Here is a 27,704-nt window from a genome sequence, read left to right as displayed (position 1 = left end):
TAACCCAGAAACATTTTATTTTTCCTGCCCAAATTGCAAAATTTTACATTGTCAGTACAATAAAAATCACATTTCTTAAACAAAACCTCATATTGAAACAGACAACCAGAAGCTTCTTTATAAACAGCACAAGTTTTAGAGAAGATGAAATAAAACAATAATAACATATGAAAACATTCCAAGTTTTAATGTTCAAATCCTGCATATAGTTTGCACTTACAATTGAGATTCCTTGCAACTGAAGTCATGAACTCATTTTGGTCATTCAGGGGGGCATGATTCCCACAATGTGAAAAGGTAACCTTGACCACAGATTAACAATTGCAACAGCAACAGAGGATTTTTAAATAGATTGCTATAGATCTACCTCAGCAATTAAGAAATCATGCACTGGTTAAGGGGCAAGGCAAAAAAAAGGAACATTTATGAGCAGGTCATGGCAATTATATCAACAAATTTCAACCATATAAAATGATTCTTCAATGGACAGCCATTTGAAACAAACTGCTCACTTGACATTACTTCAATTCCCATTCTATTAACTCTTACAGAGTAAACTATATTCTGCCTTGTATCAGTATATTACTCAAATTTGATCTCATAAGAAGTAACATACTCCATAATGTACAAAATAATCTTGTGCATTTACATTTTACAGCAAGTTGCATAATGAAGGTCAAAATTCGAGAGACTTCTGCCATAGAAAACAGTTTGAATACAGGTTTTCAATAACAAATGATTTTCAGATTTGTTAAGATCCTGCGTTTGGTGGGTGGAATCTGAAGAATTACAGGAAATTGAAGATTTTTTCCCCTCTGGCTGGGCAAAAACCTTTTCAAATAATTCACCAGTTACCTGCAAAGTTTTTGAGGAAGAGGAAGAAATAAAAACACACATGCACCTGGAAAGGCAAGTCTACTCAGACAGGCCACAGAAGTATTAATGTGAACTGAATCTGTAACAGAACTTCCAAAACTTCTGTGCTTAGCTCAATCTCAGATACAGGTCTGATGTGTAACACCAAATGCACGCTAACCAATGTCTTCAGAGTGATAACAAGCAGTGTAATGCAACCTTCTGTGAAGGCTTTAACCAACATTTTAAGCTTGCAATCCACAGTTTCTGTATCCACAAGTAGTGCTGAATTGGAGACAGTGTAGTTGACAAAGTACAACATATGCTTCTGATGCTTTTGAGTGATCCAACAGCAAGTCATTGATCCCATCTCACTGAAACAAGCTAAGCAATAAAGTCTCAGCTGCCACTACTTTTGATACTTGCACAACAGTTCATTTGTTAAAAAGAACTTTAACTGTAAGAAAGACACTCTTCCTGTAGTGTTATTCCCCTTTTATCATCAAGTTTCCTTCCCTCTTCTCAACAATTACTCCTTGTTGGCCTTTGCCAAAAGATGTCAAGCCCACTTCAGTACGTCATTGTCAGTTCTCACGAGAATGATGACTATGAGCATCAGCATGCTACTGAACGGTAGTGTAGTTCAAAGCAAAGTCTGACTGTTTCCTTACCTGACATCCACGTGTACATACTTCTCAGTAGGGTCCATGAATAGTAATCTGCTGATATGGCTAATGCAGCATCATCTATTGAGTGTTTTTGTACAAATTAATACCTCTATTTTCAATTGGAAAAATATATAAAGGCATTTCCCCAAGCCTGATTACTCAAGTTTGCTAACAAGAAGTTCCCACAGTCACATTAATTACACTGAAGACTAACTTTTACACTAGTATATGAAACAACCTATGAAATTGTAACTTGAGTATTCTTAAAGTGAAGGCAAAGGATATGGAATGCTTCTTGGAATGAGAAATGCATTTGTTTTTACAGAAAGTTAGTCAATATTGTCTCTGGTTTCAATGGACAACTGGGAAATATTTCATTCAAGTTTGTGGGCATTAGTAGCTCTCTGGTACCTTCCCCCAATTGGATATTCCTTATGTGAGTTCAGTAAATATTGATGAGCTGGTCAATAAGGGGGTAAATCACAGGCAAGCCGAATGTGTTTTCGTCAAGTTACATTAATGTGGGCAAATATACCAGCATAAGCATAAGCATTAATGAGCAAAAAGCTTTGCTAATTCCACCACTTCGGTACAGACAGCACCCATCACATTCTACCAGCAGGATTACACATATACAACAGCCGCCAACTTACCAGATGCAATGAAGACAATTCATCTCCATTGTATGCTACCCTGGTTACAAACCGTACTCAAACGGCCAACAAAAAGCAAATATCCACCTCTGAAAGAATGCAGATAGAGGGACAGATCTGTTTGAGGCACCATGTCTTGATCATGAAAGTAAGTCCTTTATATGTATTAGGTGAGAAAAGGTTGTTAATCTCTACAATTAATAGTGAAGCAATTATCTTAGCAAAATTAATTTTGCACAACCTCGGTATCAACCTTAAATTGTGCAAAATTTTCCTCACTTTTACAGATGAAATTTCAGGTACATTTCACTAAAAAATGACTTTATTAAGAAAAAAGGTCACGGCATGAACCAGGTTGCCCAATTTTAAATATACTTACACAATCTTATAAATATTGTGTAAATAGAGACAATTTGTTTTGCCTGTAATGTACAGATTTGTAGAGAGAAATAAATATGCGTTTAGGTGTTGCACTGTCAGATGTTCTCATGGTGTTATAGCTTCCAGAATAACCAAATTAAAATTATATTGCAATCAAATCATATCCCTCTTGGTCAACCTTATACCATGAAATACCAGTCTACTAAAATGGGAAAATGAAGACTACTCATGACTACATACAACTATTCTCACAATACTCTTTCCCTTGATTCATAAATGCTTAGGTGGGAAATAGTTCTTCACTTTTTGTAGCAAACTTACAAATGTATTTCCAGATAATCTAACAGGATTTTAGTAAACAGGCGACATTTTTGGAGACCTTATTTATTCTCCAAGGATGTTATTCCTAACCTTCATATTTCTGGCAGATTTATACTACTTAAAATAATGAACTGGGAAGTGGAAGAAAACAGAATAAGTCATTATTTAGAACTTGTGACAGACAGACTCCACTACAACTGATAAAGGAATGCCTTCTCGTCTGAATTTTGGTGTGTCAACCTAAAAACAGAAATGAATGCCTATTTAAAATGGGGATTAAGCACACTTAAGAATAGCCTGAGGCAAGTGCAGTAAATTACTTGATTCAGTGAAAGATCAAGGGCCCAGAAATGAGCCTTCCAAATCCCTAATGTCTGAATTATCAATGGAAAAATGCCATGAGGTGTATTGGGAACAAGAACAAATTCCAGATTAGAATTTATTGTTTATCGTGGTCATACAGAAGAACTAATATACAAGACTTGCAAAGGCCAAGAAAAGACAATGAGAATTTCAATGAAACTGTGGCTAGATGGTGCGAATATAACCACCTCAGTTAAGTACAGGTTGAGCTTTCTAATTCATACCCAATCTGTACTTCTACAGTTGCTGTCAACTATTATTTATTGGACACATCTTTTGGAAATAGAAGTGAAAGTACTTACCACACTCTAATGTAACATGCCAAATTTTAACAGCTATATCGTATTTTCAAAACAGCATGACTCCATTAATAATGATCTGCAATAAACAAGTTCAGTATTTGGAATATCAATGGGAATCAAGACTTAGGATATATGTTGTCCTTGCCACCCCATACACACCGATTGCCTGTGCTACACTGCTGGCAAAGAAAAGTTGCTTGGTAAGTTAAATTATTCCCACTTGAGTTTACATACAACCTGGAAATACCTCACGAGCTCATGCGTTTGCTGGAAGAAGGTGTGACATTGAAAATCTAAGTCTTGAAATAATTCTGGTAGGTTTTAAATTTTTTCAATAACATGAAATTTACTTAAACCAAAACTACTCTGCTCTTATAAAATGTGAAACAGTTTTCAGGAGCTAAGCAACTAATGGCCATGTACTTTTCAATGGTGTGAAATTCAACAGAACCTTCCTATTTTTAACTGATATGTAGATACGTTACTTTACAGGATTCCAAATGAAACAGCCACAGTGGCACACTAAAAATAATCAAGGATAGCTAACAGAGATGAAAGATCTAAATGGCAACTTCTGTGTTGAATATTTCTGAATGAAATTTCTTTGAACGGGTTATCTACTGTTTACTAAACAGATTGCACTCATTACAAGTTATAGTGAGAAAGTCTTTAAGTATACATTATACACATCACTGAAAATAGTTTCCATTTCAAAGCAATCTAGAAGGCATCTCAATCCCTACAATTCTTCTTCACTTCTCACAGCTCTAAACTCTGCCTTTTCAATTTAGTCCTCGTCTCCAAAGTTCCGCAACTGACTCTTCATTTTCCGCTCCCATAACCTCTGGTTGTCAGAAAATCCTTGTTTTCCCTTATTGAAAGAATTTGGTCCTGCTGACGTTGGTGTTTCTCTGCAGAAAGACAATGTAAATTACCAAAACATTTAACTTTAAATATGCGTAGGTGCAATAATCTGCTACTTCAACACATGAAGGAATGGCACCACCCCATTGTGGGAGTTCGTAAGTTATGTACATCTGTATAAGTCACAGTCCATATTTTGCATAATTCATCATCTTTGAAACACTGTTTCGTAAAACAAAGGCAATAAAACAAGCTAATTATTGTAACTTACAATTAAAGCTTTCAACTCATTGCTTGAGGTAGTAAATTTAGCTGTTTAGTTGAATACAATGTGCAAAAATTGCAAGGGTTTATCTTACACACAATGGTACTAAGCTGAAGCACACAGCCACCTGACTCCAACATAAAACAATGAATCCCACAGCTACCATGACTATAATTCCTCATTCCTTGCTTCTTGTAAGGAAACTATTCCAGTCTCTCCGTTTCTCCATTTCTGTTGTATCCATATGAGTGCTTTTTAACTATTCATCTACAGCATTTCCTACCCATCCCTAATGGCCTTCAAGTAGCTGGTGATGAGCTGCCTTCTACAACTGCTGGATTTAATGCAGTGTAAGTACACTCACAGTGCTGTCTGAAAGGGAGTTCCAGAATTTTGTCCTAACAGATTAGGAACAGTGATATCGTTCCAAATCAGGATAGTGTAGGAACTTGCAAGTGGTGGTCTTCCCATGTATTTGCTACCAATGTCTTTCCAGCTCGTAGAGTTCACAGGTTTCAAAGATGCTGTTGAAGGAGTCTGGTTGACTTTTTGCTGTGCATCTCCAGGTGGTACATACTGACACTGCTGCAAATGACAGTCAATGGTAGAGTATGTGTTGAAGGTGTTAGATGGGTTAAGCAAGCAGTTTTGTCTTATATGATATCAAGCTTGAGTGTTGTTAACTTCCTTTAACCTTGGTTATCCCCAATCTCCTATGTTCCAGTGAAAAAAGTCCCTGCCTGTCCAGTCTACTCATGTCTCAAAACATCCATTCCCAGCAAACATCCCGGTAAATCTTTTCTGAATCCGCTCCTGTTTAATAATATCCTTCCTGTAACAGAGTGAACAGAACTGCACAAAGTACTCCAGAACGGGCCTCAGCAATGTCCTTTACAACCACAACGTGACGCCTGCAGCTCCTATACTCAAAGCTCTAAGCAACGAAGGCAAGCATACTAAACACCTTCTCAACCACCCTGTCTACCTATGACACAAATTTCAAAGAATTTTGCACCTGACCCTCTAGATTACTCTGTTTTATTGTACTAACCGCTGCCTTACTATTAATTGTAAATCCTGCCCTTGTTTGTTTTACCAAAATGCAGTACTTCACGTTTATCTAAATTAAATTCCTCAGCCCACTGACCCAATTGATCAAGGTCTCCTTGTAATCTTAGATAACCTTCTTCCTTGTCCACTATATAGTTACTTGTTTTTATTTTAGACATGGTTGGATTTGACCTTTTTATGTACAGGATGGGGAAATTTTCCACATTGTAAGGTAGATGTCAGTGTTGTAGCTTTACAGGGACAGCTTGACTAGGAGTGTAGCAAGTTCTCATGCACACATTCTCAGGACTACTGCCAGAAAGTTGCCAAGGTCTACAGACTTTACAGCAGCCAGTGCCTTCAGCCATTTCTTGATGTCACATGGAGTGAAGTGAAATGGCTCAAGGCAGGCAACTGTGATGCGGAGGGTCAAAAGGAACCATTACAGTGGGCAAATCAAATTAAGATTGAGTGACTTCTTTGTAGAAAATCCTCGTTCTGACCATAAGCTTCCAGGAGCATGGTAATTTATTTCTTCACCCACTCCCACCTTTACACCTCTGTCATCAACCTCCTATACCATTCCACTGAAGCTCAAAAGAAGGTCGAGGAACAGCATAATTAATTAACTGGACCAAAACTGACCTGAAAATAAATTCTCAAATCTGCCTAACATGCATTATTTTCATATTCCTATATATTTACTTAATCTTAAAACAAGTACTTTCTTTAAAGCAGGGCTCATTTCTATTCATTAAAAAAAAAATTAATTAATGTGATGGGGGTGTGGCAGGCAAATTATTTTGGAACTGAATTGGCTTGCTTTGCCATTCTAGAGGGCAGTTAACAGTCATCAATACTGATGCAGGTCTGGAGTCACAAGTAGGCGAAGTAAACACAACAGATTTCCTTCCCTGAAGGACGTCAGTAAACTAGATGGGTTTTTACAGCAGTCATGATTGTTACACAGTCGCATTACACTAGCTTTAAGTTACAGATTTCACTGAATTCAAATTCCATCATATGCCCCAATGAGATTCAAACCCAAGCCCCTAGGGTTTTGGATAACCAGTCGAGTGACATTACATCATGCAACCACCTCCTCCATCAAAGTTTACATAGATTTAGATGTTTCAGTATTTCTTCCATCGATCTCAAAACTGTATTTAAGGTTTAAAATGAGTTGACTGTTTTCATGCAATTTCTGCAAAGATTTTCTCTTTTCATTCAACTAAGCATAGATCAACATTTAGTCAGGGATAATGGGAACTGCAGATGCTGGAGATTCCAAGATAATAAAATGTGAGGCTGGATGAACACAGCAGGCGAAGCAGCATCTCAGGAGCACAAAAGCTGACGTTTCGGGCCTAGACCCTTCATCAGAGAGGGGGATGGGGGGAGGGAACTGGAATAAATAGGGAGAGAGGGGGAGGCGGACCGAAGATGGAGAGTAAAGAAGATAGGTGGAGAGAGTGTAGGTGGGGAGGTAGGGAGGGGATAGGTCAGTCCAGGGAAGACGGACAGGTCAAGGAGGTGGGATGAGGTTAGTAGGTAGCTGGGGGTGCGGCTTGGGGTGGGAGGAAGGGATGGGTGAGAGGAAGAACCGGTTAGGGAGGCAGAGACAGGTTGGACTGGTTTTGGGATGCAGTGGGTGGGGGGGAAGAGCTGGGCTGGGCTATGCGGAGGCTTGGGGACCGCTTTGCAGAACACCTCCGCTCAGTTCGCAACAAACAACTGCACCTCCCAGTCGCAAACCATTTCCACTCCCCCTCCCATTCTCTTGATGACATGTCCATCATGGGCCTCCTGCACTGCCACAATGATGCCACCCGAAGGTTGCAGGAACAGCAACTCATATTCCGCCTGGGAACCCTGCAGCCATATGGTATCAATGTGGACTTCACCAGTTTCAAAATCTCCCCTTCCCCCACCGCATCCCTAAACCAGCCCAGTTCATCCCCTCCCCCCACTGCACCACACAACCAACCCAGCTCTTCCCCCCCACCCACTGCATCCCAAAACCAGTCCAACCTGTCTCTGCCTCCCTAACCGGTTCTTCCTCTCACCCATCCCTTCCTCCCACCCCAAGCCGCACCCCCAGCTACCTACTAACCTCATCCCACCTCCTTGACCTGTCCGTCTTCCCTGGACTGACCTATCCCCTCCCTACCTCCCCACCTACACTCTCTCCACCTATCTTCTTTACTCTCCATCTTCGGTCCGCCTCCCCCTCTCTCCCTATTTATTCCAGTTCCCTCCCCCTATCCCCCTCCCTGATGAAGGGTCTAGGCCCGAAACGTCAGCTTTTGTGCTCCTGAGATGCTGCTTGGCCTGCTGTGTTCATCCAGCCTCACATTTTATTATCAACATTTAGTCAGTTTGTTATCAAACCATATTACCGAGAATCAAGTGACCATTGATCCCTGGACTGAAGTAATTTGGTTCTGACAGCAGCACTCTTGTGATATAAATAGCTTGTAATTTATAAAATATAAAATAACTTAAAGCTTCAAAACTATTTGAGTGTTTAAGACAGCAAATATGCTTTAATAAAAGAAGGGTGAGTCTAGCCACGAGATGTCTCAGGAAGTAAAGCAAGGCTGGTTGGCCTCTACTTTAAAACCAGGTATATTAGAAATGAGATAACAAGGTGTAGAGCTGTGAACACAGCAGGCCAAGCAGCATCAGAGGAGCATGAAGGCTGATGTTTCGGGCCTAGACCCTCCTTCAGAAAAAAAAATTAAGAGGTGAAATAAGTTAAGGGTGTGGACTGACACGTGTTTTGATATTGCTGCCATCACAAAGATGTGACTGATGGACGAACAAGACTGTCAATTTAATATTCTGGGAGATAGGATCTTCAGGCAGGACAGGGGAGGGTGCAAAAGTGGGGGTAGTGTAATGTTATTAGTTCAGGAATCAGTTACTGAAGTATGGAGGCACAATATCTTGGAAGGGTCATCAAACAAGGCTTTGTTGGTAAATACAGGTATGGCCCTGTTAATTCACTAAGACATGTAAAGACAATAATAGGGTAATTATATTCAAAGATTTGAACTACCGCAATATAAATCGAAACAACCATAGTATAAAGGGTTAGAGAAGTCAGCTTTCTTGAAATGCTTTTTACATCAACACATAGATGGTCCTACAAGGATTCTGGGGAATGAAGCCACACAAGTGTTTGAAATAGCAGTGGAGAGCATTTTAGTGTTGGTAATCACAACACAGTATAGCATGGGCCCCAGCTATGCCTGCCTCTTTGTAGGTTACGTGGAACAGTCCCTCTTCCGCACCTACACAGGCCCCAAACCCCACCTCTTCCTCCGGTACATTGATGACTGTATCGGCGCCGCCTCTTGCTCCCCAGAGGAGCTCGAACAGTTCATCCACTTCACCAACACCTTCCACCCCAACCTTCAGTTCACCTGGGCCATCTCCAGCACATCCCTCACCTTCCTGGACCTCTCAGTCTCCATCTCAGGCAACCAGCTTGTAACTGATGTCCATTTCAAGCCCACCGACTCCCACAGCTACCTAGAATACACCTCCTCCCACCCACCCTCCTGCAAAAATTCCATCCCCTATTCCCAATTCCTCCGCCTCCGCCGCATCTGCTCCCACGATAAGACATTCCACTCCCGCACATCCCAGATGTCCAAGTTCTTTAAGGACCGCAACTTTCCCCCCACGGTGATTGAGAACGCCCTTGACCGCGTCTCCCGCATTTCCCACGACACATCCCTCACACCCCGCCCCCGCCACAACCGCCCCAAGAGGATCCCCCTCGTTCTCACACACCACCCTACCAACCTCCGGATACAACGCATTATCCTCCGACACTTCCGCCATTTACAATCCGACCCCACCACCCAAGACATTTTTCCATCCCCTCCCCTGTCTGCTTTCCGGAGAGACCACTCTCTCCGTGACTCCCTTGTTCGCTCCACACTGCCCTCCAACCCCACCACACCCGGCACCTTCCCCTGCAACCGCAGGAAATGCTACACTTGTCCCCACACCTCCTCCCTCACCCCCATCCCAGGCCCCAAGATGACATTCCACATTAAGCAGAGGTTCACCTGCACATCTGCCAATGTGGTATACTGCATCCACTGTACCCGGTGCGGCTTCCTCTACATTGGGGAAACCAAGCGGAGGCTTGGGGACCGCTTTGCAGAACACCCCCGCTCAGTTCGCAACAAACAACTGCACCTCCCAGTCGCAAACCATTTCCACTCCCCCTCCCATTCTCTTGATGACATGTCCATCATGGGCCTCCTGCACTGCCACAATGATGCCACCCGAAGGTTGCAGGAACAGCAACTCATATTCCGCCTGGGAACCCTGCAGCCATATGGTATCAATGTGGACTTCACCAGTTTCAAAATCTCCCCTTCCCCTACTGCATCCCTAAACCAGCCCAGTTCATCCCCTCCCCCGACTGCACCACACAACCAGCCCAGCTCTTCCCCCCCACCCACTGCATCCCAAAACCAGTCCAACCTGTCTCTGCCTCCCTAACCGGTTCTTCCTCTCACCCATCCCTTCCTCCCACCCCAAGCCGCACCCCCAGCTACCTACTAACCTCATCCCACCTCCTTGACCTGTCCGTCTTCCCTGGACTGACCTATCCCCTCCCTACCTCCCCACCTACACCCTCTCCACCTATCTTCTTTACTCTCCATCTTCGGTCCGCCTCCCCCTCTCTCCCTATTTATTCCAGTTCCCTCCCCCCATCCCCCTCTCTGATGAAGGGTCTAGGCCCGAAACGTCAGCTTTTGTGCTCCTGAGATGCTGCTTGGCCTGCTGTGTTCATCCTGCTTCACATTTTATTATCTTGGAATCTCCAGCATCTGCAGTTCCCATTATCTCTCACAGTATATTTTTGGTTTATTATGAAAAAGGAGAAAGATGATCAGTAAGAAAAGGTTTGTGGATTGAGGTAAGGCAGGTTTTATTAAAATAAGGCAGGATCTGGCCAAAGTAGACTAGGAGCAGCTACTTGAGGCTAAATCTTACATAAGAACAGTGGGAAGTGTTTAAGAAGATACTGGGGAGAATAAAGGGCTACCATGTCCCCTTTAGAGTGAAATGCAGGAACCAGTCTAAAGAAAGAATAGGAATATTCAGGGCTGGATAAAAAAGAAAAGAGACATATATATCAGGTCGAAAGAGAGCAAACTAACTGAGATCCTGGAGGAGCATAAAAAGTGCAAGGGGGAACTCAAGAAAACAATTAGAAGAGGGGGTATGAAAACATTTGTGGGCAAGATTAGGGAAAAATCCCAAGATAATCTACGAATCTATCAAGGGGAAGAGAATAGCTAGGGAAAAAGTAGGGTATTTTAGGGACCAAGGGGGTAATCTGTGCATGAAGCCAAAGGACCTTGGTAGAATGTTAAATGAATACTTCACAAAGTCTTTTCCTAGGAGAAGGAGGATGCAAGTACAGAATTCAAGAAGATGGACTGAAAATTTCTTGAGCAAATTGATATAAAAAGCAAAGAAGTATCGAAGATTGTGGCAGATTTAAAAGTGGACAAATGCATTGTATCCCGGCTGCTGAGGGAGACGAGGGAGGAAATTGCAGGGGCTCTGACCCAAATTTGCAAATTATGTCTGGCCACAGGGGAGGTGTCAGAGTAGTGGAGGATAAGAAGGGCGGTACAGATAGACCAGGGAACCATCAACCAGTGAGGTTAACATCAGTGGTAGGGAAACTTTTGGAGAAAATGGAGGAGAAAATTAATCTCCTTTGAGAGAGGCGAGGTTTGATAAGGGACGGTCAGCATAGTTTTATCAGACAGAGATCACGCCTACCAAATCTAGAGGCATTTTTCGGGACGTCACCAAGTGTTTGGATGAGGCTAGGATAGTTGATGTAGTTTATCTGGATTTCAGACAAGGCCTTTGACAAGATCCCACATGAGAAACTGAAAATAAAAAAATCATGGGATCCAGGTTAACTTGGTAAGGTGGATCCAAAACTGACTTATTCACAGGAGATGGAGGGTGTGCATGCGTGCGTGCCTGTGTGTACTGATATGTAAGTTCGCGCAAGACCCAAAAGATTGGCCAAGTGATTGGCCCCAAGGAGGATGATCAATCCATTGATCAGATGGGCATTAATCCTGACAAATGCCTTTGGAAGAAGGAACAAGACAACAGAAGCTAGTACGACAGAAGGATCTTGGGGTGCTGGTTTACGGATACCTGAAGATGGCAGGACAGGTTATTCGGGTAGTTAAGAAGGTACACCTTTATCAATAGCGCATAGATTAAAAGCACAGGTAAGTATGTTGAACCTGAACTTTGGTTAGGCCACAGCTATGTGCAGTTCTAGTCACTCACTATAGGAAGGATGTGATCACACTGAAGGGGTTGAAAAGGAGATTTACCAAGATGTTGCTTGGGATACAGCATTTTAACTACTAAGATAGACTGGATAAACTTCGCTTGTTGTCTTTGAAACAGAAAAAGGTTGAGGGGGACTAGATAGTGGCGTCTAAAATTTTGAGGGGCATGGATTATGGTGACCAGAAAGCAACTGTCTCCCCTTAGTAACATGCAGTTGGATACTGCAAGACCTTTCTTCAAAGGCCTTGGGAAAAAGTACATTGATGCCCCACTGAGAAGTTAGAGTTCTGCAAACAATCATTCTTCACAGCTAAACATTAGCTAACTAAAGTGTTTACCTTGATGCAAAGTTAGAACCTTGATGAAACTTTGTTTCAGGAGGTCTGATAAGAAGTGAAATTGGACAGATACAAAACATCTATTCCAGGGTGATTATAAAACCCAACCAACAAGATTCAGTGAATTTAAGTGATGATGAATTTGCATGTAGGGTGTAAGATAATGACACAAGCTATTATTGATTGATGGCAGAGTTTGTCTTGTTTAAAGCGCAGGGTAACTGACTTTTTTTAATTCAATAGCTTCGGAAGCAATAACTTGAAAGGAGTCAATTTTGAGGAATTCCACGTGTTTAATTATCTGACCAGTAAAGCAAGCTTGAAAAAGGCGTAAAAACAATCACAACCTCAACTTTAATTCCTATGCTTGCCAAGTAATTAATGTCCTGTGGAAATGTACAGTACAATGTGGATTTTGATAGGGTGGCACAACATTAATATAACATTGGCCTACATTCGAAAGGGCGCAGTAAAGACTAATGTTCTACGGCAGCCAGCAAACTTGGTCAGTTGCTGATAAGCAGAATTAACAAATGACTGCTTGGGGGATGATGTGAACTACAATTTCTTGTGATGTATTTGTGACCAACAAGTGCATTTATTGCTATTCTTACCAAGCTCTAATTTGGGCTTTCAGTATTATCTAATTATTTCTTCAATCTAAATTGCAGAGCAGCCTAGCAATGTCTTGTTCCAGATAATGCTTAGAACTTTACTTTTTAAAAACTATTAAAACATACCGTCCCATATTCTTCATGCGCATTTTTGCTTCAGGAGGCATTTCCTCTGGTTCACTCTGCAAGTAGAAATAAAGGATTCAGTTAACCACCAATCAACCCTTTTGTATTATATTTCAAACCTAACCTTAGTTAACTAAATTGGAAGAACTGGATTGTTCAAATTTCTTGGGCAAAATTTCTATCCATCATGTTGAGCCAGAAGGCAACTTGCACAATCACTGAATTCTTGAAGCAAAAGTCCAACTGAACTTCGTCATGAGGAAAACCCACCTTCACAGAAGTTCTTAGTATTCTGAAGAATACACAACTTTTCTGTGGCACTGTGCCTACACAAAATTAAAACTCTCCCAAATGCAAAGGGACATCAAAATGCAGGAAAATGCAACTCTCAAAAAGTACGTCACTGCTTACAGAGCAAGGATGCAATATCTAGATGAACCACATCACAAAGATTTTTCTACATCAAGTAAATCTACCATAATCTACCATGTCTGTGTCAAGTTTGCACATTTTCCCCGTGTCTGTGTGGGTTTCCTCCTACAGTCCAAAGATGTGCAGGCTAGGTGGATCGGCCATGCTAAATTTCCCATAGTGTTCGGGGTGTGTGGCTTATAGGGGGATGGGTCTGGGTGGGATGCTTCAAGGGGCAGTGTGGACTTGCTGGGCCGAAGGGCCTGTTTCCACACTGTAGGGAATCTAATCTAATCTAATATAATCTAATATTCATGTAACATTTTAGAAACCATAATCAGCAAATTCTGCAACAAGCAAGAATTTATTTCAGTCTTAAAAATTATTTAAAATGTTTCAAAAATGAAGGAAAAGAATAAAATGAAGTACAATTTTAAAAGCACCGGCCATTTTTCCCCCACTGTGGGTGGGCTATATATAAAATCCACTCTATTAGGCTCAGGACACAAGATGAGCCCAAGGCCCCAGCTCCCAGTTCAGTTGGATGCAGAAGTTTCCCAACGGTACAATTCAAAGAGACAGACATCCCCCTCAAGACTGTGGTCAACACTCATTTCGCACCAGAAACAAACCAGACATTAATCTTGTCCTCTGTCTACAGAACCCTGTTCATAAATTACTGTCCATATTTAGCTGAAAAACTATATGTTAAGTAAATAATCAAACACTTTGGGGTATTTCAACATGTGAAAGGGGTTACACAATTGCAAGTTATTTCTTTAAATACATAACTTGCCTGAAAAGTCGACATCCAATAACATATCTGAACTTCTGAAATAATCCATGTAAAATAACTCATTGTATGGAGTTAAAAAGGCTGCATACAAACAGCAAATGTTTTGCTACAATTGACCAACAGGATTATTTTCTACCCAAAAACAGACTGAAGGATGTAATACAAGAACAGCAATTGCTGGACAAACTCAGCAGGTCTGACAGTATCTTTGGAGAGGAAACATAGTTAACATTTCATGTCCAGTGACCCTCCTGCAGAACTGATACTAACTAGGAAAAGGTGGTATATACGCTGAAGACAGGGTTCAGGGTGGGGGAAAGGAGTGAGTGGATAGGTAGAGCCCAGAGAGAACAATGGTTAGGCAGACAAAGGAATGGACAATAGGCAGAAAGAAAAGCTGAAAGTGCTTTATTTTAATTGGTTTAGAAAGACATACAAGATAAATCACAAGTACCCTGTCCCATGAATATCTGTTAACTTATGGTTCAGAATTATGATTCAGTCAAATATGCATTTTTTGACAATGCTCGCCCACTTTTAAAAGGGCATTGAAACAGCTAACTTTCTACTTCAGCCAGGAAATATGATCAGTTGCTACTCAAAAGCATTAACAGACCATTCCCATTCTTGAGAACGTCACAGCAATCTGGCTTTTTAAAACCACCACAGTTCATCTGGTGCAAGTATATCCATAATGCTGTTGGAAAGTGTGTTCCAGGATTTTGAACCAGTAACACTGATATATTTCCAAGGCAGAATGGTGTGCTACTTGGAAGGGAATTTGGAAATGGCAGTGCTCCTGTCCACTTGTTATTGTTCTTCAAATGGTAGAGTTACAGGCATGGAAGATGATATGTCAGGAGGTTTGGTATATTATTGAATGCATCTTGTAGATGTACACAGTGCTGCCACTGTGTGCTGAAGGAGTTAGGGTTTAAGGTAGTGGATGGTACGTTGATCAAGATGTTGTTCATGACTAGATAATATCAGGCTGAGTGTTGCTGTAATTATACACAACAAAGCAATGAATCAAGGGAAAATTTTCTGCAAGTTGAAGTCATACATAGCATGAAGGAAGGTAACCTCAGGTGCTGCAGTTCAATCATCTCAGTTCCAGGACATTCATCCAGGAGCCTCTTAGGGTAATGTTCAAGGCTTAATCATCTTCAGCCATTTCATCTATGACTTTTCCTCCATCTTGATGGCATAAGTGGGGACATTTACCGGTAATTACATAATGTTCATCATCATTTTCAACTCCTAAGATATGAATGCAATCTATGTCCAAATGCAGAAAGACCTGGACAATATCCAGGCTTAGGTTGACAAGTGTCAAGTAATATTTATGCCACACAAGCAAGAAACAATGATCATCTCCAACGACAGAAAATCTAACCACCACCCTGTGACATTCAATGGCATTACTACCGTTGAATTCCTCAACCATCAAAATCCTGGGAGTTACCACTGACCAGAAACTGAGCTGGACCAGCCAAATAAATGCTGTGGTCACAAACACAAATCAGAGGTTAGGAATCCAGTAGCAAGTAACTGATCTCCAGATTCCCTAAAGCCTATCCATCACACAAACGACTGAATACTCTTCACTTGCCTGAATAAATGCAGCTCAATCAACACTCAAAAAGCTTTATACCATCCCACTTGACTGACATCACATCCACAAACATACACTCCTTTCACTACAAATGCTACAAACTATAAGATGTATTACAACAACCGGGGAGGCAATGGCCTAGTGGTATGATCGCTGGGCAGTTAATCCAAAGACCCAAATAATGTTCTGGGGATACGGGTTCAAATCCCACCACAACAAATGGTAGAATTTGAATCCAATAAATATCTGGAATTAAAAGTCTAATGATGATCATGAATCCATTGTCTCTTGTTGGAAAATCCCATCAGGTTTACTAATGTCCTTTATGGAAGGAAACTGCCATCCTTAACTGGTCTGGCCTAAATGTGACTCCAGGCCCACAGCAATTTGGTGGACTCTTAATTGCCCTGTGAGCAATTAGGGATGGGCAATAAAATGCTGCCTAGCCAGCGTCACCCTCATCCGACAAATGAATAAACAAAAAAAAAACAATGCTCTTTAGACAGTGTCTTCCATGTCTGCAACCACTATTTTCTAGAAGGGTTACAAATGTATAGGAATATCGTTTGTTGGGTTCCCATAAACCACTTAACTTCCTGAAATGGACATATATCTCCATACCTTCACTAGGTCAAATTCCTAGAACAAACTCTAGATGTACCTACAGCAAATCAAGAAGGTAACTTACCACTACCTTCTCAAGGATAACAAGCGGTGAAGATTGGGGCAGCACAGTGGCCCAGTAGTTAGCACTGCTGCCTCACAGTACCAGGTATCTGGGTCGATTCCAGCCTCAGGCAACTGTGTAGAGTTGGCACATTCCCATGTCTCCCCATGTTTGCATGGATTTCCTGCAAAGATGTGCAGGTTGGGTGGACTGCCCATGTTAAATTGCCCATGGAGTCCAGTGATGTGCAGGCTAGGTAGGTGAGCCATGGAAATCATAGGAATGGGATGCTCTTTGAAGAGTCGGTGTGGATTCTCTGGGCCTGCTTCGACACTATAAGAGATTCTAAATAGCTGGACGATCTAAACCAGTTTAGTAAGGATCACTTTCAGTGGCTGCAATGGAAACCTTCTGTTTTAATGATGGTGGAAAGGCTTTCGGTAATTTGAAGGTGAGTGAAGGACAGGGGAAACCTAGGCACTGATTTGTTGCTGCCCCAGTTAAATTTCTGGTCAGTGCAAAGACACAGGATGTCAACCATGAGAAATTCAGTAGCAACAGTAACTGCTACATGTTCAAGGGAGATGGTTAGGTTTTTGCACAATGGAGATAGTCATTACCTGACAGCTGTGTGGCATAAATGGTATTTGCCATGCATCAGAAAAGCTTGAATATTGGTCAGGCTTTTCAGGATGAAGGTAAAAATTATTTTAATACCGTAACTGAAATGTTGTATAATTATTATGAACACTGCAATTATAAGCATTTTTGACCATATTATGCAGCCAAGTCATCAATGAAGGAACTGAACATGGTTGGTCTACAGGAGCTCTTGCAATGATGCTCTATGGATATGTTGATTAGCATTCAACAACCACAATCATTAACCTTTCTGCAAGGTAGAATGCAGACTGACGGCCACTGACTTCAACATTGCTAGTGTTCCCTGGGGCCACGCTCAATCAAATACTGCCTTGACATCAAGGGTAGTCACACCTATTTAAGATAACAAAGTGTGAAGTTAGATGAACACAGCAGGCCAAGCAGCATCTCAGGAGTCACACCTATTTCACCTCTTTATCCTCACTTGCAACATGACTGCAATGAGATATGGAGTTGAATGCCTTTTCAAAACTCAAACTGAGCAACAGGTAGCAGATTCCTGCAGAGCAAAATGCTGTTTGGCAACACTGAACTTTAACGAAAAGCGCTGAATGGATAATCCTTTGAGGAACACATCATATTTTCATCATTCTGAGATGAACAGGAGACCTTGGGACTGTCAATTAGCTATAGAGTCCCTAAGTGCACAAGCAGGCCATTCAGTCTCTTGAGTTCACACCGAACTATCAAAAAGCATCCCACTCAGACCCACTCCCCTATCCTGTTCCCCCAACCCTGCATCTCCCATGGGTAATCCACCTAATCTACACATCCCTGGACAATATGGGCAATTTAGCAAGGCCAATCCATCTAATATGGACATCTTTGGACTGAGACGGGAAATCAAAGCACCCGGAAGAAACCCATGCTGACACATGAAGAACATGCAAATACCACACAGACAATCACAAGGGTGTAACTGAACCTAAGTCCCTGGTGCTGTGAGCCAGTAGTGCTAACCACCAGCCCACTGTGCTGCCCAGTCAGTAGCTGACTGGACTCATCCTGCATTTTGTGGATATGATAAACCAGGCAGATGTCAACGTTATGGCAATGTAGGGACAAGTTAGTTCATGGCACAACTACTTTTGGTACAGAGAGCAATAGCTTTTGTTACATCGGTGCCTTCTGAACCTTTGCATTTCAAAAAGTGATTGCAAGGATATCAGGAGGTGTCCTAAACAGATCTTTCACTCAATATTTCTGGCTGAAGAGGTTTGCAAATATTTTACTCAAGTTTACAAACGGGTACAAATTAGGTACTCCATCAGAGGTTGAGATGTTTGTGAAGCATGCTCCCACAATTAGTTGTTTACCTATCCACACCTATCCACTACAATTCATGACAGGCGGCAACCATGCAGAAGTTTGGTTACATTTCTCTGTCTGTTGCCTGTTGCTTTTAATCACACATATATGCCTATGATGCAGTTTCACCAGGGCAGCATTTCACTTTTAGGTAGCCTGTTCCTGCACCTTACATGCTGTCCTCGCCTCTCATTAAACAAAGGTTGGTTACTTGGTTTGATGGTAACAATAAATGAAAGATATACCAGAATAATGGGGTTACAGATAGTAGGTGAGTACACTATTACAGCCACTGTTGCTGATAGAGCAGAGCATCTCATGGCTATTCAGTAGTAAGTTGCTCAACCTGCTTTGAAATGATCCAACTTAGCATTCCCTCTAGTGGGGGCCAGAGTTAAAAGGAATAAGTGCAATTCCATTGGGTTGTTGTTTAATTGATTTGTGGACCAGCCCTCCAATTCTGCAGAAGAACCTGGATAGGGTGCACCTTAATTGCTGCCAAAGCCTATGTCAAGACCACCTGGTCCGATAGTTTTATTTCTTTTGACTTTGCCAGAGAAATATAATACACGTGAATGGCTCGTTCAGTCGTTTTACCTGTATCTCATTTGTAACAGGGCAGCATCAACTGTGATGACTATTACTCTTCCTGACCTGCATTATTACCTCCGTTGTCTCCATAACCTTTCCTGCTGCCATTGGTCAGCAACATCATCCAAAAGCACAGAAATAACCTTCACAGGTTCACTTGCAATACTGAGATTTACCTCACCATTACTCTTGAATCCTTTCCTCTTGCTAAATTATCAGACTATATTCCCTAGCAACCAATTCTATTTCATGGTATACTGGCAGAGTACTCATCAATGGAGGGTTTCTGAATTATCAAATCTTTTCTCAGCACTTCAATCCATTGACTCGTTAACTCAAAATCCAGAAGATTAAGCTGGAGATTTTTGCAGGTTATAAAGCTCAGTAATACATTAGATAAAAGTTGCTCAGCCATTTGGGCAAAAGCATTTATTTAAAGAAGATGTAATTAAGCTTCTCTTACCCCACTCTCAACAGTAAACACAAAGATAAAACGGGGACAAAATGGATGTTGGGAAGATGCTTCTATTGGTAGGAGAGAGTAGGACCCAAGGACACAGCCTTAGAGTAAATGGAAGACCTTTTAGAACCGAGATAAGGAGAAACCTCTTCAACCAGAGAGTGGTGAATCTATGAATTCACAGAAGGCTCAACTTAACCTGCTTCAGCCTAAATGCTGTAGAAACTCTCATCTATGATTTTTTTGGACCTTGACTATTCAAATCCCCCTGGTCTTGGTTGGTTTACCACATTCCCATTCCTCCAAGCTCACAACTGTCCAACTTATCTACTCATCTACTTCTGGTCTCAAGAATTCAAAATCTCAGTCACACGACCATTTCTTGCTTAGTTGCCAGCTGCACAGGCCATAGCTTTGGATTTCTCTCTACACACGGCTTCATCCTTCTACCTTTCTTTCTCTCCTTGAAACAACTCTTTCTAAAAAACCAGTCTTGACCAAGATTTTAGTCTTCTAACCCAATATCTGCTTATGGGGCTTGATACATTTTACTTTCTAATGTTCAAGTGAAACATCTTGGAACATTTTATTAAGTATAAAGATAAGTTGTGTTATTGGACTATTAGGTTGATCAGTGAATTGTTATTTATACAACTTTCATTCACAATATATTTTCCTCTTGCTTTCTCTGTGAGGAAACAGTATTATTCCCAACAACTAAAATTTTATAGATGATGTAAAACTATGAACTTACATCTTCATCTTCATTGAATACAGCTGCAACTGAAGGTTTCTTTGGAGCTAAAACAGGTGGACTTTCTTTAGGTTTCTAGGAATAAAATTATATTAATAAGATTTCAGTTCTAATAACACACTGTACATCAACTATAGACAATATAGAGGTGTCTTAAATGAGTTTCCCAATCAGATTTAAAGTGATTGTGTTTTGGTCTTAGAATAAATCAGACATATTAACCTTAACACAATCTGTATAAGAACATCATTCCTCACAAATAAAACAAGCACAGCAAACCTATTTGATTATTCGCACTTGCAGCTTCTTTCCTCAATGGCCCATATTTTATTTCGCTTCAAGTTTTTATCCAAAGATCTTTTGAATGTTACTAACGAATCTGCTTCTAATGTTCTTTCTGACAATGCATCTCAGATCACGAGTTGCTTTGTGTAAAAACAAGATATTTTGGTACTCGTTCTTGGGTTACCATCCTGTCATTGGAAGCAGGTCTTTACTTAATCAATTAAAATCATTCATGATTTTCAAAATCTCCTCTTAACCTGCTCAGCTTCAAGAAGAACAGTCCTAGCTTACGCAGTCCCCCTACATGTCAAAAATCTGCCAGTGTTGGTAACATTTAATACTGCTGCACTCTGTCCAAGGTTGTCACATCATTACGAAAGTATGGTCCCAGAATTGAACATAATACTCCAGTTAAAGCCCAAACAATGTTTTGTAAAGGTTTAACATGATTCCTTGTTTCTGTGCCCTATTCCTTCAAATAATAAAGCCTAGGCTTTTGTATGCTTTCCAACTAGACTGTTAAGAAACTTAGGTGCTCTGGAATGAGATCCCGCTGTAAAGCTACAGACAGTTCGGGCTAAGTATTACAATGTTCCATATGAAACAAAACTACTGCGCTAATCTTCCTTCTTATCATACTCACCACATAGAAAAACTGTTCTTTGTCTCCTCTATCAAATTATCTTGAAAATCTATATGACATCATCTCCCAAGCACTTCCATTTCAAGGAGAACAATCCTAATGTTTCCAATCTTTCCTCAGAACTTGGTGACATAGAGGTAAACCTCTTCTATATCTTTTCTCATGCCTTTACATCTTTCCTGAATCATGCTGCCGAGATTATTCACAATACTCCAGCTGAGATCTCACATGAGATTTACGAAGTTCTAACAAAACTTCTCTACTTTCATTTAGTCTATTCCTCTAGCCAGTTGTATGCTTTTCACTCAGCCTTACAATTTCCCCTAATGCCTTTAAGAATGTGTGCATATGGACAGATCAACTCCTCTTCCCTAAACCAGGCCAATTGGGAAGAACAGTCTTTCCATAATGGCCCTCCCAATGAGCTAGCAAAGGAGGTAAGAAAAATCCAACATTACCTAATTATAAGGAATTTCTCTAATAGGAACTATTTTCGGCAGTGTAATGTAAGTGTTCCATTGAAGTAAGAGATAGTAGGAACTGCAGATGCTGGGGAATCTGAGAATATGGTCAGAAATGCAAATACATTCTTAACATCTTACAATCCTTCCTGGCTTTTCAACCAGTTATCTAAATTTTCTTGTATCTCTTTTGTCCATCCTGTCACTGCAAAAAAAAATCTTTTAAACCCAGTTTTTAAGTTGAACATGCAAATTGGTTTCAAGTCCCAATATTTCTGAGAACTAAAGGGGGAACAGATATGATAATGTCAGTGACTTCCATTTGAGAAAGCATCTCCACTCTATATATGCAATATAAATAAGTGAAATGGGATGTACCAGGTTAGGTATTTACAACAAGTGTAATAGATTACAATAAACTGATATGCAGTTTTATGCAAAAAGGTCATGGCTACTCCTTTTTTTAAACACTGGGTACTGGCAGATTATTCAATATTTATCAAACTACCAAATTCTATTTCAGTGCTTGAACTAGAGTTAACTCAGATCAAGTTTGTGATCTTTCTGAGTTACAATGTGCAATGGTATAGAGGATTACTACGCTCAACTATTTAGAAAAAACATTTTTAAAGGAAGATGCAGTTCAGCACCTCTTTCCTCACACTCAAAGCAAATATGAATTTTAGCAACGGGGACTCAGTGTTCTGCTATTGAGAAATAAATCTTTGCACGCATGTCTTGAATTCAGATTACTCTTGAATTTCTCTTGAAGTCATTCAGTCCCTCAAACTTGTTTTGTAATTCAACTACCCATGACTAAGCTGTTGCATAACTATGTGTATCCATTTTAATTCAATATTGCTTAATATCTTTTACTTATCAATAACTTAACTGATTGCCATCTTGAAAATGCTGTGTGAAAAGATACTCCTTAAAATGGTCTAGAGGAATACAACAGCTTATGAATATTTTGAAAAGAATATTAATTATATTCAACAGTCAAGTAAGCATGATTCAAATTTGGACTTGCAATACGAAATCGCACACCTCATGTCAGCAGCAAAACCATGTTAAACTGAATAAAGGTCTTATTACAACAGTAATACTCTTAATTCAAATGTTTAGCTCTGCTTGCAATTCATAAGTGCTGAATGTTACATTGTTAAAAATTAAGCAAAGCATTTATAGTGTAATGTTCAAAGACTTCTACTGAGCAAACCCTCACCTCCTAACATCAACTGCTTACAAACATCCTGGGAATGAACTACCTGACAAATTCTCAGCAAAACTATGAATTATCATTTCTAATCCTTTACCAAGTAAATTTCGTTCAAGTAGAAGCCCATGAAGAGAACAAGCTAAAATCATAGCAATTTTGAAGTATATATTTTATTTGATGCTGAATACAACCATTTAATATGGCTTTAATGTCCATATGAGAGTCAGACTTTAATTTGCAGCCTCATTCCACTGCTTGAATTATAATTTCAGCTAATTCTCTGATCTGAATTCCTTCTCCCATCTGGTGTTCAATACCCAATTCAATGTTTCAAAAATGTTGCCCCTTTAACATCATATAAAGAATGAATCTGCAATTAGAAACATCCATTATGATAAACTGTAAATATCCATCTGACACACAGAAAGCAAAAAAAAATTACTTACATTTGCTCCTAATTTGATGGATATTGGGGCTGGTTTCTTTACGGTCATACTTCCTATTGAAAATCCAATTTTGGAAACTTTTGCAGGGGTAGGTTTGTTGTTTGCATCCCCGGAAGCAGAATCATCTTGACTTTTCTCGTCAGCTGCTCTTTTCTCTGCACTTCGAGATGAACTTTCTCCTTCATTACTGGAAGAAACAGTCTTAGTTTTCACAGTTTTCTCTTCCTTCTCTTCTAGTCCTGGTGGAGTCGAAACAACTTACCAAGATGAGATACTTTTATCGAGCACTTTGGTGGATGCAGCAACCTCATTAAGTATTAGGGAGCTTCTGTGGGTATGCACTGACTGAACCAGTAGTCTCTTCCACTGTTTGTCAGATACAGTAGATGCAGGCACCGAGAAACCATTTCATAGATGGATGGATTCTATATTTCAGTTTCAGGGCAGGATTTATCCAGTGCTCCTGTTTCTTGGACCCCAAAGGAAAATTCACAGGACCAAAACAGTACAGATTTTGGTAGACCAAAGGTCCACAATGAGGAAAGATTCACCAATGACTGTACAAATTGCAGACTTTCAGGTGTTACGTTATAAACCATGTTGGGGGAACACCAGAATGACAACATCCTAAAATAACTGATGACAAACATAGTGCCAAGATGGGCCGCATTTCAAAAACAATGATTTACATAGTCAAGTTATAATCAATTACTCTAAGAGCTACAGTCCCAGTAATTTCAGTTTCTACTTTGTGAATTTTAAAAGATTTTTTTTCATTTCTTACTAGTCAGTAATAACAGCCAACAGAATATACATTGTTCCAGTGATCAAATATATTAGAGATAACTCTTTCAAAATTTCTGATGTTTGAATTTGAATTGAGATTAAAGTTAATTCTGAAGACCAAGTTCACAGTGGCAATTGACGCAAAAGCTTAAAAAGATTAAATAATTTAATACATATTGATCATCTGCTACAGAATAAAATTTGTTCCAAGATAGAATTACTTTAGTTAGGCTTGCTAGTTTTCAAAAGACTAAGTTCAGTCTGGTTTTCAACAAGTAACTTGTAAATACATTTCAAGTTCAAATGTTTTAACACATGCACTAACTATCAGCTTTTATTTCAAAAGCATATATCCATTTTTAAATAGCTTCTCCAGTGTTGATGTGGAATCAGCTAAACAGTCAAAATATTTTCCTTTCATTGGCCTGACAGTTAGTCAGCCAGAAATGAATACTATAGCAAAGACTGACACAATTACATACATACACGGAACATAATTCTAATGGTCTGCTTTCGACTGTCTAATCACTCTGGCTTTCTGTGTTTATTTATCGCTTGGTAGCAGTTTTGTTGCCCAAAACTGAAAAGACTTAACAACAATTTAGGAATGCTAATTAGATATGGTGTACTAAAATTTAGATTGGTAATAAGTTAATTAGAAATGGCAGTGTGTTAAAAAGAGCTTAACACATTTTTTTACAATCATTTACAGGATAATCCTACAGCTAACAATTAGAACCATTTTATACTGTATTTGCCAATTAGATGCTCTAAATTCCAAATATGTCTGTTAATATGAATTACCTCAGCCAGATTAGATATTGTAATGTTTAAATACACTGTTAAATTCAATTCTAGAGCAATGCAACAAGGAAAACACTAATTTAATGATTACTGATCAAACACAACTAGTACTGTATTGGTCCTACTGGATTTTTCGTGTTGCCAAAACTCTGAATCACTGAATACATCCAGCACTATTTTCACATGGCATTTTGTTATGAGCTACCAGTCATTGCAATATATTAAGATAATTAAGCATGCCTAAAAATGTCAAATACAAAATTTATGATTACAAATTATTACAGAAATCATAAATTGTGCTGTTGTTATACTATTATGTGTTATTGTTGTTTGGGGTTTTCATGCTTCTAATGAGTTACTCGGTTTGAATTTCAAATACTGTTCAAAAAATCATGAACATCCCTAATAAAAATCTGTTTCAATGGCAACTGGCAAAGTGAGATCAATTATCAAAAATCTAAATGACAACAAACCTGTGTTCCCTAATTGGTACTCCACGCTGTCTTTATCTATTTTTTCTTCGAATCTCAGCCACGAATATGCGCACGCTAGGTCACAGTAAGATTTCCTTCTGGCTTTCATTTCGCTTTACACGACTTTAGTAAAAGTTAGCTCGCAGGTTTCAGAGCAATTTTTTTTAAAAAAACTTTAAGTAACTAATTACCCTTTTAACTGAAAGAGTAAGTCAGATCTGTGTACACACACACAATAAAAACTTGCGTTTCCCAACTTAATTTGTTTAAAGGTTCGAATTAGTTAGTGTTTTTATTGAATGTTATACTGAAATTTTCGCTCGAAGACCAGCAATTTAGTACTTTTAAACTAACATCAACTAACCGTTATTTAAAAACAGAATTCGAGATTTAAAATATTTAAGAGTGATGTAATTGTAAACAGGATTAATGTATTCGAGCAAAAAAAAGGCACTATTGCTAAGGGCTCGGAGCCCGTGTACAGTGGCGGGTTGGAAAGAGACTTAAGGCCCTGCCCGCCCGCCTACTGATCCCGCACTGGCTGCACAGCGTTTTATTATCAATTTCATCCTTTGGCTAATATGAAAAACTTTTGGATTCGTACATCCTGCCGCGCTGCGTGCGTAGTTAAAAGAGTATGAAGCGGCACCTTCATCTTGCAGTTTCTCGAGCTCCGAACGTGTTTCCTCCGCCATTTTCAACCAACTTCAAACCGCCAGCAGCACCCTGGGAAAAGCTTACGCCACTTCCGGCACCGAAGCCCCGCCCCCGTTGACAAGATTTCTTCCCTGTTTGTGGGCGACTTCATAACTAGAAATCAGGGGACATTTGTATCCTGAGACAGTAAGAACTGCAGATGTTGGAGTCAGAGATAACAAAGTGTGGAGCTGGAAGAACACAGCAGGCCAGGCAGTCGCCATGAAGTCCTCGTGAAGGGTCCCGACCTGAAACGTCGACTCCTCTGATGCTGTCTGATGGAGGGTCTAGGCCCGAAACGTCAGCTTTTGTGCTCCCGAGATGCTGCTTGACCTGCTGTGTTCATCCAGCTTCACACTTTATTATCTTGGATTCTCCAGCATCTGCAGTTCCCATTATCTCTGACTCCTCTGATGCTGCCTGGCCTGCTGTGTTCATCCAACCCCACACTTGGTTGATAAAGTGTGAAGCTGGATGAACACAGCAGGCCAAGCAGCATCTCAGGAGCACAAAAGCTGACATTTTGGGCCTAGACCCTTCATCAGAGAGGGGGATCGGGAGAGGGTTCAGGAATAAATAGGGAGGGGGAGGCGGACCGAAGATGGATAGAGGAGAAGATAGGTGGAGAGGAGAGTATGGGTGGCGAAGTAGGGAGGGGATAGGTCACGTCGGGGAGGATGGACAGGTCAAGGAGGCGGGATGAGGTTAGTAGGTGGGAAATGGAGGTGCGGCTTGAGGTGGGAGGAGGGGATAGGTGAGAAGAAGAACAGGTTAGGCAGGTGGGAACGAGTTGTGTGATGCAGTGAGGGGAGGGGATGAGCTGGGCTGGTTTTGAGATGCAGTGAGGGGAGGGGAGATTTTGAAGCTTGTGATGTACACATTGATACCATTGGGCTGCAGGGTTCCCAAGCGGAATATGAGTTGCTGTTCCTGCAGCCTTTGGGTGGCATCATCATGGTACTGCAGGAGGCCCAGGATGGACATGTCGTCCAAGGAATAGGAGGGGGAGTTGAAGTGGTTTGTGACTGGGAGGTGCAGTTGTTTATTGCGAACCAAGCATAGATATTCTGCAAAGCGGTCCCCAAGCCTCCGCTTGGTTTCCCCAATGTAGAGGAAGCCACACCGGGTACAGCGGATGCAGTATACCACATTGGCGGATGTGCAGGTGAACATCTGCTTGATGTGGATCTTGGGGCCTGGGATGAGGTGAGGGAGGTGGTGTGGGGGCAACTCTTCCTGTCCCCCTTTTCTGACGAAGGGTCTAGGCCCGAAATGTCAGCTTTTGTGCTCCTAAGATGCTGCATGGCCTGCTGTGTTCATCCAGCTCCACACTTTGTTATCTATGACTCAGACTCAATTCCACTTTCCAGCTCCTACCCACAGCCTTTCTACCCATTATCATTAAAATTCTTTCCAATTTGTCCTTAAGTTTACCCAACATCCAAGTAGCCATCACATTCTGGGGC

General features: G+C 40.6%; 1 protein-coding gene across 1 annotated transcript; it reads right to left on the bottom strand.

Annotated features, from left to right (window-relative positions):
* Positions 1-26,324, bottom strand: LOC125457331 (PEST proteolytic signal-containing nuclear protein-like). The gene is made up of 5 exons (XM_059650241.1): positions 26,192-26,324; positions 23,480-23,718; positions 20,426-20,500; positions 13,161-13,216; positions 1-4,454 (listed from the first exon to the last, which is right to left on the bottom strand). The coding sequence occupies exons 1-5, from the start codon at positions 26,235-26,237 to the stop codon at positions 4,331-4,333; spliced, it is 540 nt and encodes a 179-aa protein (XP_059506224.1). The 5' UTR covers positions 26,238-26,324; the 3' UTR covers positions 1-4,330.
* Between the last annotated feature and the right edge of the window lie 1,380 nt (positions 26,325-27,704).

This window comes from Stegostoma tigrinum, chromosome 12 (assembly GCF_030684315.1).
Source record: "Stegostoma tigrinum isolate sSteTig4 chromosome 12, sSteTig4.hap1, whole genome shotgun sequence".
Lineage (NCBI taxonomy): Eukaryota > Metazoa > Chordata > Chondrichthyes > Orectolobiformes > Stegostomatidae > Stegostoma > Stegostoma tigrinum.
This window is presented reverse-complemented; position numbering and strand designations above follow the sequence as displayed.